Here is a 16291-nt window from a genome sequence, read left to right as displayed (position 1 = left end):
AAATTAAATAAAACCAAGGCTTTTTATGATTGTGACACCCAGAAACTGCCTTAAGTACCACATCTACATGCACAGCAGCAATTTGTAGGGTTGAAACTTGTACATTCACCATATAGATTTCTCCTTATCATTACAGTGTTCATGATAACAGCAAGTATCTGACACACTCTTTACATACAGGTTGGCATTATAAAGAGATACAAATACCTGCATTCAGATTGATTCAACCAAACGAAGATGTGCTGAGGATCACCAGCCTCATGGCCTGTTTCCTGCTACCATTATTTCCCTCTCCCAGTAATGCTGACCCTCCTTCCCATTACAAAAGTACCTGCCCCAGTTACCATCATCCTCCAAGCATGTTGTCATTACTAAACCAAGCCAATTCAGGTGCTAGAAGTCATTATGTCCACAGTGTCTGATCTGAAGATAAGGTTTAAAATGAAAGCTGTCTTTATGTATCACATTGACGGAACCTGAATCTACATAGAGAACTGTGTACATATATGCAAATAAATGCTGAAGGAAATGAGGCAGTAACAGACAACTGTATACACACACAGACTGAACAGTATCTTCTCAATTGAGTGTCCCACTAGATGATACATATTGCAGAACTCAATCAAGTTGGGAAATTATAGCTTCCATACCGTAGCTCAAACTAAATGGTTAGCTTGACTAGTGTAGCAAGACTTCTACCACTAATTTGCTATAGGATACTGCCTTTAAAATACGAGGCATGGCTACAGAAGTGGTTCCTGCTGTTAAGGTAAGAGGCCACCAGTGCTGAAGCACTTCAGCTGAGACACTGCCTGGCCAAATTGGCTCCACAGGCATCAATGAATCATCAGTGCTAAGGTTATACCCTGCCAAGTCCCAGCTACTGGGAAAGCCTAGTCACAGACACTGTTGCACTGCCGCAGCTCCCACTGGAGCAGGTGTTTCAAGCAGCAGAAAAGGAAGCAATGCGGGAGCTGCTCCCTCTGCCTTCAGTGCCGGTGCAGCTACTTGTTTCTGCTACCCACCTGGAAAAACAGGCTTCCACCACAGCCCAGCTGGGTGAGGTCCAAATGGCAGCTCCATCCCGTTGCACTCATACTGCAAGGCTTGTAGTGCCACACCGCCCTTTCCTGCCTTGGCCACACCTCAGTCTCTGTCCTGAGGCACAGCTGCTGCGGAGCCAAGGCTGAGGGGACAGCAGGCAGCAAAGGGATCTGCTGCTTCTATCAAATGCCACAGCAGCACTAGTAACCTGGATCTTGCCCCGCTGGGACTAGGCAAGATGAATTTTGGAGCCGTTATTGCACAACATATTGAAGCTTCTCAAGGAACAGAGCCAAGCACCGCCAAAGGAACTTAAGACAGTGGGTTTAAACAGCAAAGAGGGATTTCTGATAGAGCCTACTAAGGTATCAGCCATGGGATAAGAAGGTAAGAACAGAAAGCTAAATGAGACAGTGAACTGAAAATACCGCCCGTGAAGGTGAGGGCTGGCAAACCTGCCAGATACATCATCAACAGTAGAGTCACGCGCACACGTGCTGCCTGGCAGGGCTGGGCTGAAGACTGACAAAAGCTGAACAGTGGCAGGCCTGCCCCATCACTTCACCTACTTAAAATGTCACCGTGGGGACAGCTGTATCTGTTGCCTCAGTCCTTACCACTGTCTTCGCAGGCAGTCATCAGTGGAAGTTTATCTCCTAAGACTAATGCCATCATCCAGAAAATTACAGAGTAACATCCTATAACAAATTTTACGCTTCCATAAAGGATGTACCTGGTCAGCAAAGGATCAGAGGGTGAAACCGGTACCTCCCTGCTGGCAGCGCAACAGCCTCATTCACCAGGAAAATGAGCAGGGCTGTTTGAAGAACAGGCATTGGCAAGGGAAGGGCTGTGCTCAGCCACATAGCTCACCTAAGGAATGCAAAACATCACCATTTTTCTGAAGTACAAATAGTTGTGCTCCAGTACACTGAATGGAAGTATTTCAACTAAAGCATTCAGAAAAGAGAACTACTTTCTGAACTGAAAGGGGAAAAGAAAAAAACCAAATTTTTTAGGAAAACAACATATATTTCTCCACTTCGTTTTTTTAATAAAAAATAAAAATCTTAGGTTTAAGTTATTTGGCAAAGAATGATCAAAGCAGAATCTTGCAGGGGGAAACTGCTGAAAAGAAGAAGTATGCTTCGGCTGAATTCTGTTTCTTTTCTAGAAAAAACCCAATGTGACACAGCAGTGAGGAGCCATCTTCCTCTCATAATACGCACATTCTTACCAACAGTCTTCTGTGCATGGGTTTTATATTTCTTTCTAATATTCTGAAGTAAAACACTTCTCTTTTTAATCAGCAATTCCTTTTTGCTTTCCTAGTGAATAGTGAAAAAATAACTGCTGTCAGTTTAACATTTCAGAAATGGTAAAGCAACATAACAAGAACGGTTTTGACAAGCAGGTATAAACAACTCCAGAAAGCGTTATCACTGCAATATGGAACAAGAGAGTGCCACAGGTGCATAGAAAACAAGTGAAATAGGCTTAGGCTTTTCATAGCTCGTACTAGTGAAACGCCAGGAGATAGACTGGGATGGTAAAGGAGAGCCTGTGTATAGTTCTTGCCTCTTACCGCTACCACTGGAAAAGGATTAACAAAACCAGAAAGCTAAGATTCATATTTGATACAAAAAGCTAAGAAGTTTTTTAATCCATTTGTTGAAAAGTGCAATGTTTTTAATTTAAATTGCGACGTTAAAAATCAGGTTCACCGCCACATTTTGCTTATTAACTTATACAATCTTTTTTAAAAGATTGCTTCCTACCAGAGGAAACAAATTTTAATTCCTTTCTTATTCCCAGAACTGTCACCTGTATGACATGCAAATTTCTGCTGACAGCTTCTGTTCCCTAGGCATATTCAGCCCTTTCACTGAAAGTTGAATATAACTGTATAAGGAGGAAAATGTAAAAATATCTCAAAAAAAGTGATACATCCCCTTCCATTGACATATGTAATATGAAACAAGTTAGGTTTCATTCACTCTGATGGTAAAAATGTTTTTTTTTACCAGCTTACCTAAAGGGACACCAAGAGGGATCATATTAGCCATAGTTTCACAGTACATGAATTAAGCAGAAATAAGTTGCAGTCTTCTACAAAAATACATCATTAAATAATCTCTACATAAGCGTAACATTGTAAATCAGCTAAAAACACAGACAAACCAAGCAATACTACTTCTTGATAGAAAGGCTCAAGAAAAAAAAATTAAAAATTAAACAAATCTTTCAGAAGCTATTTGAATTTACTTTACAAACATCTAAATTGATTTTAAAAAATTACTAGTTGGTAAAGCAGCCAATAAGTTGTCACATTTTCTCTAAGATCACAGGAAATCATATAATCACATAATAACAATTAACCAAACGGAGCACACGAAGACCAAGAACTCCAGCTTTTTCCTTGAAATTCAAGGAGAATTAATAATGAAACTACGCCTGTTCACTTTGCATCTTTAAGTGTTGACTTGTACTGAAAAATACCTGTAACCCTGAAGCAAGACTGTTGCCGTATTTCAAACTGATGAGTGAAATAGCTGGCCAACCACATTTTAAACTGATCAGAGAAATAACTGGCTACTGGAAATGTGGTTTTGATTAGCATCCATATGGAACAAGATGCAGTGCAAAGTGAATCCTTCCCAATCAAGATCAGAGCAGCTTTCCACTGGATAGTCCATATAGTAGGACAAAATCTTCCCCATTTTATGCCAGGCTTTACATGAATTATATAGTTATGTGTAGGAAGAAACAGCTGTAGGCAGACAGCTCACACATATCATAGCAAGATATAACCTTTTTTTGAGATAGTAAAACTCCGAAGTCCATTAGTCTGGATACTAACTTATGCCTATCATGCTATTACAGAACCATCATCTAGACTCTTCAGGGATCCATCCTCACACATCACTATTTGGAGAAGAAAGAAAAAACACTACCTTGCATTAAAAAAAGAAAACAAAACCCACTCTTTGAAGACATAATACCTGATCATTTAATATAGTTCTACTCGTCATTTACTGGAGTCTTACCACACAGGAACACGCAACATACCACAGGCTTGGAAAAAAACCTGTTATGGAACATTGTTCATGCTACTGGATACAGAGAATCCTGAATATTTATCCAAGCAGAGCTCCAGAAGCTCTGCTTCCAGAAGCACAGACTTTTTTTTTTTTTTTACTTTTTTTCTTTTTTACTTTAGAGAAAATTAAAATGTTTTAACATTGGTGTTAGAAGTATCACACAAGCACCTTGATCCACCAGAAGTGGTTTCGTTTGATAATAATACACTCTCTTCACTACATTAAATTTTCACTACATCGGATTTCACTAGGGAGAAACCTTAACAAGGCCTCTCAGTTCAGTCTCGGGTACCACTCTACTTACAAACCATCTCAGGTTAATGCCTTCTAGCTTCTCATGAATAAAAACAGACATTGAAAGTTACATAAGTGAATGACTGAGGCCATCAAAAATTATTCCTTAGCATCATCATCTTGATGGCTATTTCTAGAAAAGAAAAAAACCCAATAGGACTCCAGGATGCAATTCTCTGCAGCAGTAGAAATAAGTTTTACTTCATTCTTGAACTGATCACCAAAAATATGATTTGTAGAACAAAATTATTAAAATAGGGAATTGCTAAGGTTTAATTTTCTTATGAATTTAAAAAAAAAAACCATGATAATTCAACCAACAGATATGCCACACTTTAATATATGGCAGTAAATTAGACTCCAAATGTTATGAACTACCATACAGTGAAAGTAGTTGGGGATTATGCATGTCAGAAAACTACAGCTGTGAGAGAATTCAAACAAAGCTTTCTAATTCTGAGATACTCTTTCAGATCTATGAAAAATGAGAAGCTAAAATAGCCCCCTACTGCAATGTTTTTCAACCTACAACCCATGGACTATTACTAAGACAAGCTTTAAGATAGTGAAGGATATCGTTCCATGAATATACAGAAGTTTTTCCTTATGAGTTGTGCTAATGTTATGAGTTAAGCTCTCCCTCCTCCCAATATACACATACAACCATTCTTGCATGGAGGAACCTCTGATGGAAAATTTGCCATCCAAAAGAATATTATGCCATAAGGAGATAAAATCTGAAACTTTAAGGGGTCTGCAAATGAAAGGTTGGAAAAAACTTCATATACATCTGGAAAGGGCAACAGTACAACATATTTTATAGGGTACAACTTATCTTTACATTTAGGACATCCAACCTAATTTTTAAGTTCAAAGACATACAGGCAAACCAGCAAGTACTCTGATAACGGATCCTGACGGAGACGTTTCCTTAGAAACCACTCAGGTCTGCCATTTTTTTTCCTTTTTTCTCTGTGCTACAGGTACAATAAAAGAACTGTTGAAGTTCAGTCCTAAGGAAATGCATGTGTATAAATATATATTTTAGATCTGCTTCTGTTGGCAGTAAAGAAGTCAGCAAACTAGGTATTTTACCTACCTTAAATATTCAAGACCTACCTAGAGTAAACTAGCCCTTATGGCCATGCAACAGATGGCCTGCTCTCTTCTAGAGATAGTGGAAAAGCACATCCTTAAATAACTTGCATTTTCAGCTGTCCTGCACAATATCACAGGCACAAAACAGCAGAAGCCAAGGAAACTGGGGACAGAGACTATCTGGGAGAAAAGATAAACTTCCTCTTGCATTTACTTGCACATGCTTAAGTCCTCTATTAGTACTCAACTGCACACCAACTGACAAGAGGGACAGCATTCACAGATGGTGAGGAATAACGTAAAAACCTGAAGAGCTTTAATGGAGTCCTTTCTACATTAAATCAAAGAATCAGGCATCGTTAACACTTTAGAAAGTGATCATCATTTCACAGTTTGTATTTGTGGCTGCATTATGTAGCAACTAAAATAGATATGTTGTGCAATACACATGAATAAATGAATTAAACTATTTAATTCCCCACAGATGATATTGAAAATTTCTTTAAGCCTTACCAAATTTCACAAGACAACTCTGGAGCAATATTACTTTCAGAAGTCTTAAATGACCGCTGCATTTAAAACTTCTGATATGTTTCAACCTGTTCCAAGCTTACCAATGCCGGATCAGCCAGCAAAGCAAACTTAATGCATGGCAGCAGATATCTGATCTAGCATAAAACCTTTACGGTAGAAACAGACTTAGGTATCAATTTTTTAAACCAATTTGAACTTGCAGAGTAAGTTTTACCAGATCAACACATTCCACATTGCTATGGTAACTCTGAGATAGAATGTAGAGCCTTAAAGTAATTTATTGCATCAGGCACTAAATTGTAAGCACCTAATCTATCAACCTTGTTTTGCACCTGCAAGTGCCTCTTTTGCTGTCTCCCAGATGTTCTTACCCAATGAGACCTGCTGAATTTTCAAAGTTGGTATGTTATGACAAGAGGTCCTCAGACCATAATCAAATGAAAAGGAAACTAAGTTAAGTAAAGCTACTAGAATAAAATTAACTTGCAAGCTGTCAGAGCAATCCACTTACAAATTGCCTAGAACAGGCAATCAAGATGATCAGATAATACTAGTCCATGATGGGCAATCCAAACCAGATGATCATTTATGTACTTCATACTACTAACAAGCTATGAAAATTCATAGAAAGTATATGAGGGTAAAAACCCTAAAGCTACTTGGAGAAAACTAACCTATGCTTGCTGGCCAAGAACAGCAGAAAAAAAAATAACCAATCACCAGATATGTAAAACAAATACTTTGCAGATACACTGCAGTAAAAAGATAGAACCCTCACTCCCATGACAGGCACACAGCAGAAGCTCATGAGAAAGATGAAATTGCAAGTAGAAAATAGATAGATCTTGCACCCTAGCACAGAAATAACACACTCACTGAACTGGGTTTAAGATACAGATACACCTGAGCTGAGCTCATGGAGAGCCATACCAATAACATACTGCTTTTGTGGGGTGCTTACTGCATAGACAGTCTCAGGCAGCATCCAAGTTAGTCAAGTCTGAAAGAATTGAGCCGGCCCTGCACAAAGCCATTTGAATGTTGCTGCAGTGAATACTGAGGTCCAGGGGCATATGACCTTGGGGAAAGCATAAAACTCAACCTGGCTCCCTACATATGTTCTGCAGTGTGCTTGAGTTATCAGAGCTTCCCAAAACAAAAAAGCTAAGGGAGAAGCATGGCACAGAGGTACTTCTTCCAGCTCTAGGCTCCAGCTGGCTTTAGCAGAAAACAGAAAGCATCAACAACATCAAATTAACTCCATATGCTCATTGTTGCAGCACTGCATTTCATGAAGTGTATCAATTAACTCGCATTACAAGTTTTTTTCGATTCTCTGCAGTCACCCAGCTTTCTGTTATACTCTCTGACATCAAGCAAAATTATATCAATCTAGTCCTTAAATGGCTGTCTTTGCTAAGGACTACTTAAAGTGTATAGATAAAACCCATCTTAATTCTCAAGCATTGTATTCTCTCAGTTTCCTTCATATTTCAATTCTAATATGTTCCCCTTTCCCTAATTTCTACATTTATCTCAGGACAGTAGTAAATTTTCCAGTTAACTTTTAACAAAGTGTGTCCATGTGGATTTTACAAAGAATTAAAAAAATATTTTCCAAAATTGAAAACTAGCAACTAGAGACCGAAGCATCTCTCCGATGAGGAGAGGGTGACAGAGCTGGGGCTGTACAGCCTGGAGAAGAGCCGGCTCAGGGAGGATCTCATGAATGTGTATAAATACATGAAGAGAGGGTGCAAAGAGGATGAAGCCAGGCTCTTCTCAGTGGCACCCAGTGACAGGACCAGAGGCAGTGGGAACAAACTGAAACACAGGAGACTCCCTCTGAACATCAGGAAACACTTTTTCTACTGTGAGGGTGACCAAGCACCAGCACAGGTTGCTCTGAGGCGTGGTGGAGTCTCCCTCCTTGGTGATATTTAAAAGCCATCTGGACATGGTCCTGGGCAACTGGCTGTAGGTGGCCCTGCTTGAGCAGGGGTACTGGACCAGATGACCTCCAGAGGTCCCTTCCCACCTCAACCGTGCTGTGATTCTGTTATTTTTGCCATGATTTCCCTTACTCCAACAGTTTTGTCAAATGACAAAACAGCCGATAGCTCTCTCTCCCCTCTAACATCAAACCAAGATGAAAAAGTACTTGTTCTATAAATAAGAAATTCTTATTCTGTGAGTTTTTATGTAACAGTATTTCCTTCAATTCAACAGCACAGTAATCAGTTGCATCACCATCATGCAGCATTATATTGCAGGAAGAGAGGAAGTAAATTGCCTCTCCCCTATGATGCACTGGAGGGAAAGAGCTCAGTATTTCTCAAGGGCTTTTTCAGCTTGGTCTGTCTTAAAAAAAAAAATCTTTACAAATTTTTTTAAACTGTTCGTCCAAAAAACTCAATATACTTTGTGGCACGTCTCAGGCACATGCATCATAAATAAAAATACAAGGCCTACAGTCTTTACTGAATCACTCAAAGTTTTCGCCTGTGCTAGAAGAAAATTCAATTCAGTTTCTCAAACCTGCATCTTTACAATACATTAGAAAGCCAAATACAAGTAATACCGTGAATATAAAGAGTTATAACTTTGAACACACAACAGCACAAGGTTTTATGACTTATCTTCATATACTGACAGGAAAAAGACTTCTGATGCTGTATTTTAAGTAGTTCCATATCTATAAATACCTAACTCAGTATTTGTAACAAATCTTAGTTTAGTTTGAAAGTATGAGAACTTCCTGAAAAATATTCTTTTTCTGTATTTTCATTAATTCTGAGTTTACAGAACATAAAAGTCCAGTATTTACAAATTTTAAATTAACATAGATTATGGACTGCACACAGATCAGCTTCCAACACAGCTGATATCAATACCTAATTGATCATGACTGGCTTGCAAATACTAGACAAATCTTTCTATATCAGGTAATGAATCTCAAAATTTCCAGCAAGCACTCTCTCATCTGAACAGAATTTACAAGTGACATCTTCAGTCAAGAAAAAGATAATTCTTAGAGGAAGGAAAGCTACAGGAAACCCGATCTAACTTATACTGAATTGAAATTATGTATAGGGAAGCTTAAAGAAGCTTCCAATGGTTGGTTCTCAAATGCAAAGCTCTAGCTACTCTTATTGCTGTTCCCCTTCTTCTTGCTCCCACAAAAAAAGCTCTCCTTTCCCTAACAGCAAAACTGTCAGTGGGAAACGTGTGCTGCTTCAGCACAAAGTCTGCTCACTTTGCTGAAGCTTTCAACCAAGGCATGGTTAAACTCACACATAACTGAACTAGCTACAGTGCCTGTATGTAGAGGTTCACTTCTGTCTTCCCCAACATAGAAAAGTAACTAACTCTGGCACAGGAACAGAACAGCAAGTCAGGACTAAAGCAGCTAAATTCCCCATAGCATATCTGTAAACATCCTAAGAGAACAAGAACACAAAGATAAGTTACTACAAGGTAAAATATAACGTGGACATATGGTACCCTTGCTACTCAGTGATAACTTGATATTTGCCTGCCTACTACTAGTGGCTTCTAGTAGTAGTACTACTTCTTTGCCCATCAATGTCAATCACAGAATCACAGAATCGCTAAGGTTGGAAAAGACCTGTAAGATCATCAAGATCACTTATCTCATGCTACCTTATTTTGTTATTTCTTTGTGTAGTGATATCCTTGTGGGAACTAACCTGTCTTCTGAACTATCTACCATTACATTCCAAATCACCCCAACACAGATATCAGCCAAAGCTTAAACTATCCACTCATCCATCAGAAATAGCTTCCAGCAGACCTGGTTTCACTCATTTGACAACTCCAACAGTTGCAGAAGTCTTAAAATAAGAAGCTCTTAAGCTATGACAGTGCATCTCACTGAAAACTTTTCAAAAATACCAGCTTTGGTAAAATGGAGTGGGGTTTAAAGCAGTCACAACTGGAGAAAGTTCACCTGGCTTCTCTATCAGTAAAGTCAACATCACAGCACTATGAAACCTCTTAGGTTTCATCCAGGCATTACTGTTTTCTGGCAGGTCTGCAGGGAACTCAGCTCCCCTTTCCTTCAGCATCATGTACAAACCTCTTACTCTTTCAACTGTTATCTGTACTTCTTTTAAAGAGACAACATTCAGTCTCGCCCATCTGTTGATACCAGCAGCTTTGACTACCTATTTATCCACACCTTTCTATCCCATCCTTACTAAGAGGAGCACCTTTCCCAAATCAGGTAGTAAAATCTTGTCTCACCCACAAGCCGTCATTCCATCTCACAGCACCTGGAGAAGTAACCAACAAGATTATATATTTTTGCTTACTTTCATAAAGTAACAAACAAAAGACCTGAGCTGACAATAACAGAACACCTAACAAAGAACCAGTCATTAGAACAGAAGTTATTTGTCTTCTTTGCAATTACCTATCTTATTTAGCCTGCCATTTAAGCTGAGATATAAGGAACTGTTTTGAGGTAGCCCTGTTCTGCTATATATTCATACAAACCAAAAATCTGGTGAAACACTGATCATGACAAGGGCCTGCACATAGTCACAATGTCTGTAACTCAGGATTGAGAGCTGTTATGAAGACACTCCTTTCTCACAAAAGCATAATCAATACACTCTTCCCATGTGGCTTTTTCCAGTAGGACCTATCTGAATTTCAAAGGCTACAAGCAAAAACAGAGAGATACTTCACAATACCTGAAACAACAAAAAAAGAACCCCAAATCGTAAACAAAGACAGGAGCTTACTACAAAGAAGCAGCGATACTTTGTATTTTAGTACTCACAGATTAGCTTAATATAACAGGAATCCAGTCCTCAGAAAGTTATAAATAACTTTATTTTAGAAATAAATAGAAATAAATAGAAACAAATCATACAAAACATAAAATGTAACATAAACGTTCAAACCCTTTCTTTATGATTTTCATTAAAGCTATTTCAAATTTTGAGAATGGTGAGCTTTTGTAGCCATAAAGAAAAAATAAATGGAAGATTTTAAGACTAAAGCTAGTTCTAACAGTGTAAGCTGCTTATCTTCAAGAAAGGGCATTTGCCAAGCATAGCAATTGAAGGGCACCATATCAATCACATTAAAAAAAAAAAGGTTACTTCACCCACTATGCTCAAGCTTGAATTATGGTCATATATATAAATACAGGAGAACATTTGAGGTTTGGTAACAGGGATGGGACATTTGAGCCACAGTTTTATTTCTAAATTTCAAGGGTCTCAATTATGCAAAGATGATAGGGAAGGGGACACAAATTTAAATTTAATATGTAGGTGCTAACCAAAGCCTTGTAAAAGATCTGGTATACTGTATGAAGGAGGGACTTCCAAACCATACCACTCACATGAGTAGCATCAGAAAAGTGGTATCAAAATGGTCTAGCAGATGTGGAGCTACTGCTATTGAAACCAATGGAAGAAGCTGTCATAGAAGTTTGGGAATATCTAACAGAGATACAGGACATGAAGGATGACTGTATACAAGTGCTGTGCGTCTAAAGGAACAGTATTGACTCCTTCACAAAGGGAATTTGCTTCAAACTAGAAGAGCAAAGTTGCTAGACAAAATACACATTGTAATGAAAAATACGGAAATGTATCTTTGTTTCTGTTCGCAGCTGTGACATTACTGCTGCTGGAAAATGGAAGGGTGTTTTTGCAAAAAACTAAGAAATCCTAGTCATCTGACTATCATTTGCTTTTGTAACCAAGTGCTCTGAAGTGTGGTTCAAAGACAAAACAGCTTCTAAGTCACTAGCTGACCACATGATGTTAGTTGTTTAAATCCTATGATACTTCATTAAAATCTCTTTCTAGCAGTCTATAGAAAGAAATATAAGAAAAAACAAAAGAAATTCCAGCATGCACTCATAGCTTAGCTTGCCTAAAAGGATTCTGAGAAGTGCCAGTGAACACTTGCACTGAAATTCTCCCATTCTGTACAGGAACACACAGTACGAAAGCTTTCCATTGCTCCGTGGAAATCCTCAGGCAGCATTCCAAACATACTTCTCATTCAGTAAAAATTGTCAGTCACACTTTTTCTGCATCCACTCAGATTATCAAAAACCTCAGTGTAAAGCTATAGAAATTCATCTAACTTGGGGACAGGGAGGAGCAGGTGCAAAGCTAGTGCTGAGAAGAAATTCTGACTTTAGATATCAGCAGAAATAAACAACTTTTTTTTTAATCTGACCACATTATTGAGTTTTTTTTCACTGAAGCATAAAATTCAAGTGACCTTGAAATGACAATCACGCCAAACTCTGCTACTTTCTACATCAATAGTTTCTATGAAGAAAACTATTGGTTTATTCTCAAGTACCTTTTGGCATGTTAAAGCAAAAGATGGTACCTGCACTACTCTCACATACTCTCTCTGCAAGTCTCCACGTGAGGATCCACAAATGCGGGCACAACAGACTGGACCTCTCAACAAAACTGAACTTTTTGACGAACTTCAGAAACTATTCAGACTTACTGTTGGATCTGACCTGTGGCTTAGTCCTCTACCTAAATCAAATAATACCAGATGCTTAAGAGGGAAGTGTAAAGAACTCTTGCAAAGACCATATAATCTTCAGCCCATCAGAGTCTTCTGCAATCTATTTTTTAACATTTGGAAATTGACATAAATTCAGAGGCATGAGACTATCAACTCTTGTTGACATTAACCAGAACCAGGCTGAACAGCACTGTCACATTTGCTAGCTCAATGCTAGACTCCAGACTGCAAGAAAGCGTGACAGCAGTAAGTTCAAAAAAATCTACTTGAGCTATACAAAAATACATTATTTTTTTCATTGTTCTGGATCTGTCACCTTTCAATGTCACTCAGTGTAAACTGCCTTTTGAATCACTGTTGAGACAAAAAAAAAAAATCCTTTGAAAAGCACACTCTAACCTGTTGTAGGTATCAGATTTTGAGACACTTAAACTTAACCTTTAACCTAAGGTCTAGTGTGATATTTATTTTCAGCACACCTCAGTATTATTAAACGGCTCCAAAATAAGTTTTAGTCCCAACGCCTCTCTCTCTCTCCCCCCACTGCCTCCTCCCCCCTTTTTTTAATAGTGATGTCCCATCGCCATCTATCATTCAGCAGGTCAGCACAATAATCATTAAGACGTTCTCACATAAGTGTACATTGATCTAGGATTGCAAGAGGTCATTCTTCTATGTGCGTAACACCACAGTCACAGAACGATTAAGGTTGGAAAAGACCTGTAAGATCATCAAGTCCACACAGGCTGCTGTTTTTCTAATTCTAATTTCTAATTCTACTGGAGTATGTACATTACCAATAATTAGAAACAACATTATCATGTTAACAAAGAAAGGAGAATGTTTAATCAATTGGATGAATTGACTGGAATCCCCAAGGAAGCTGCTGTTAATGAAACAGAAATTTAGATCAGTCTGAAGCCTTGAAGCACAAGTTTTTCCAACATTCACCAATCCTATCACGAACAAGACCACACTGAAGCTCTCAGCTGGACAAACCAAGTATGAAATTCTAAGTATTCATAAACAAGATAACCAGAATATAAACAATGCAGCATGAAATAAAAAAAATTCCATACCATTTTTAAAAGATATTGAAAAGCAGTAACAAATGGAATATTTAGATGTCTCCTATTATCCCAGCCATCTACATACTATTAGTTATTTCCAAATTTTAAGTCTGACTGCACGTCCTTGCAACATCAAAAGCTGTTTTTAAAACAAAAATATGGGACTATTTATAAAATGCCTTTAGGTGTCTTAGAATACATATACACATAAATAAGTCTTTCAACTGTCTGCTAACCACAGCTCCTCATACCTCCTTTCACCTTCCCATGAGTTCAGTAAGTCCTCAAAAGTCAGATGGCTGGGCAGCTTCTCTCTCTCAAAGCCACTTCCACAAGCTACCTCCTTTTTAGAACTCTACACTTCTTGACAGTAACATAGATAAGACACACAAGTAATTTTATTCTAAGCCATCTGCTCTACTATTAAAACTCAAAAGCTTCTAAGGCCAGCTACGTGATGATTTTTCGAATATCTGCACCACTTTTTCCTCCCAAAAGCTATACTAACGCAGTATACGTACTGCTCCCCAACTCCAAATCCCAAAACAGTTAGCCAAAAACTACAGGCACTTGGTAAACATGCCAGTATTAATTATAGCAAACATTGTATTAGTTGTGCGTGACTTGTGAAACTCACACCTATCCTTGGATGAGTTAGCCGTTCCAAGGCACGGCAGAAATAACACGCTGGCTCCTGACACTCCACTTCTGACAATTTTTGGACTTTAAATGTACCAGTCATTGCTTAACGCTCTTTCTCCTAGCAGCATACGACTTATCTCTTGACAGGAAATACTAAAGAAGGCACAAGAAACCCCGAGACAGCTAAAAATTAAGGCTGAAATTTCCAGCCCTCACATTTCTTCCACATTTGGCACATGCGTGACCTTCACAGGAAGACTGAAGCTCGATAAGGTACGTGAGCGGGACCAAGGTAACATCGGTTCTGGCACCCCATCTTCTCAGTCCCCGACTGCCCTGCTCCTACAGCCTGCCCTAAGCCGCACGTAGGTAACAGAGAAGAAGCGATGCAGAACGCCTTCCCCGGCCGCCCAGCTTCCCCACCGACACGCACCGGCAAGGGCCACACCGTCAGGCATCCCCGCCCAGCCCCATGCGTCCAGCGGCGGCTGCCACCGCCGCCCACAGCCCCCTCCGACCCTCTCCTCCCCTCCCCCGAGCCAGGGTCACTTACTGAGCTGCCCGGACCCGGGCTCCCTGCCGCCTGCTCCCCCGAGCACGCTGCCGCCCAGGCCGCCCAGGGCCCCGCCGGCGGGCGGCGTGCCGCTCTGCCGCTCGAAGTTGCCCGGGTTGGAGAAGAAATCGCGGAGCCGGGGCAGCTCCCGGCCGCTCTCCAGCAGCTCCGTGTGCAGCTCCAGCGCCGTCAGCAAGAACTGGTCCCGCAGAAGCTGCGCCGCTATCGCGTCCATCGACACCCGCGGCGGCTCCCCCGCGCCGGGGCCCGCGCCGGCCCCGCCGCCCGCCCCCGCACCGCCGCCGGCATCGCCCGGCGCCGCCGCACGCAAACCCGGCAGCTCCTCGAAGCTCCCCGCGGCTGCTGCTGCCTCCTGATGCTGCTGCGGGTATGGCGGCCCGCCCGGCTCGTTGCTGCTGCTGCTACCGCCGCCGCCGGGCCTGGACTCCTCGGGCTCGTCCTCCTCGGAGTCGCTGAGGAAGGGGTTCACACTGCTGCCCCCGCCTGCCGCCGCCATCTTACAGCCCGACACGGCGCGACCACTGCCAAGGCGCTACCTCCGCAAAGCCTGCGCGGAACCGCCACCGCCACAGCCGCTTCTGGCGGGGCCGGGGACGCTGCCAGCCCCCTTCACTGCTGCGGACGCTGCGGCCAACGGCAACAGCAACTCCCCACTGCCACCACCGCCTCTGCCTCCTCCCCAGCCACCTCCCACCAACGCCGCTACCGCTTCCGGATCCCAACTCTCGCGAGAGCTCCCCCAGCCAACCGCGAGCAGCGCCCCGGCGCCCCAACCCCCTTCCCCTCCAGGCCTCGCCCTCACCCCCTCCGCGCGGGAGACGGGCGGCAGCTCAGGGCGGGGCCTGAGGGAGGAGGAGGTGCCACACCGAGGGGCGAGGCTTGGGCGTGACGCCCGGGCGGGGGGCGTGGCCGGCGAGTGGGAAGGGCCAGGCGGAAGCGGAAGCTGTTGGGGCTTGCGGCAGGGGAGACGAGTGAGTCTTGGCGCGTGCGCACTGAGCGCTTTCCGCGGGCTGAGGGGGCTGCCTCTGGGTCGGTTGCCCGGGGCCGAGTTCCCGATTGCAGGGGAGGGCGCGGGCCTGCTCCTCCCGGCCTCCGGAGAGCTTTGGCCGGTCTGGGGGCCCTGTGGCGGTGGCCTGGCCGGTGGCGTAAGAGCGTTGAGGGGGTGGGGCTGGGCTTCAGAGCCTGGGCTGGGGCCCAGGCCCCAAGGCACCCGTCAGCTGACCGCATGCCCGAGTTGTGTTGTCTGGGCCAGTGTGGGGGTGCCTGAGGGAGGCAGTTCCATGCGAGGGCCTCCGCGCCGGGCAGGTGCTTCTGTGGCCTGGGTTCCGTGTCCTCAATGGGCGTGAGCCACTGTCCAGCATCAGGTGTGCCTCACAGGCCTGAAATTAGGGAGGGTG

General features: G+C 42.0%; 1 protein-coding gene across 1 annotated transcript in view; it reads right to left on the bottom strand.

Annotated features, from left to right (window-relative positions):
• Positions 1-15390, bottom strand: part of RELCH (RAB11 binding and LisH domain, coiled-coil and HEAT repeat containing) — an 85022-nt gene extending 69632 nt beyond the window's left edge. Inside the window, exon 1 of the mRNA XM_059836046.1 lies at positions 14874-15390. Coding sequence (XP_059692029.1) covers positions 14874-15390 — 517 coding nt within the window. The remainder of the gene's footprint in view (positions 1-14873) is intronic.
• Positions 15391-16291: the final 901 nt, after the last annotated feature.

Source organism: Gavia stellata, chromosome 3 (assembly GCF_030936135.1).
Source record: "Gavia stellata isolate bGavSte3 chromosome 3, bGavSte3.hap2, whole genome shotgun sequence".
NCBI classification, from domain to species: Eukaryota; Metazoa; Chordata; class Aves; order Gaviiformes; family Gaviidae; genus Gavia; species Gavia stellata.
This window is presented reverse-complemented; position numbering and strand designations above follow the sequence as displayed.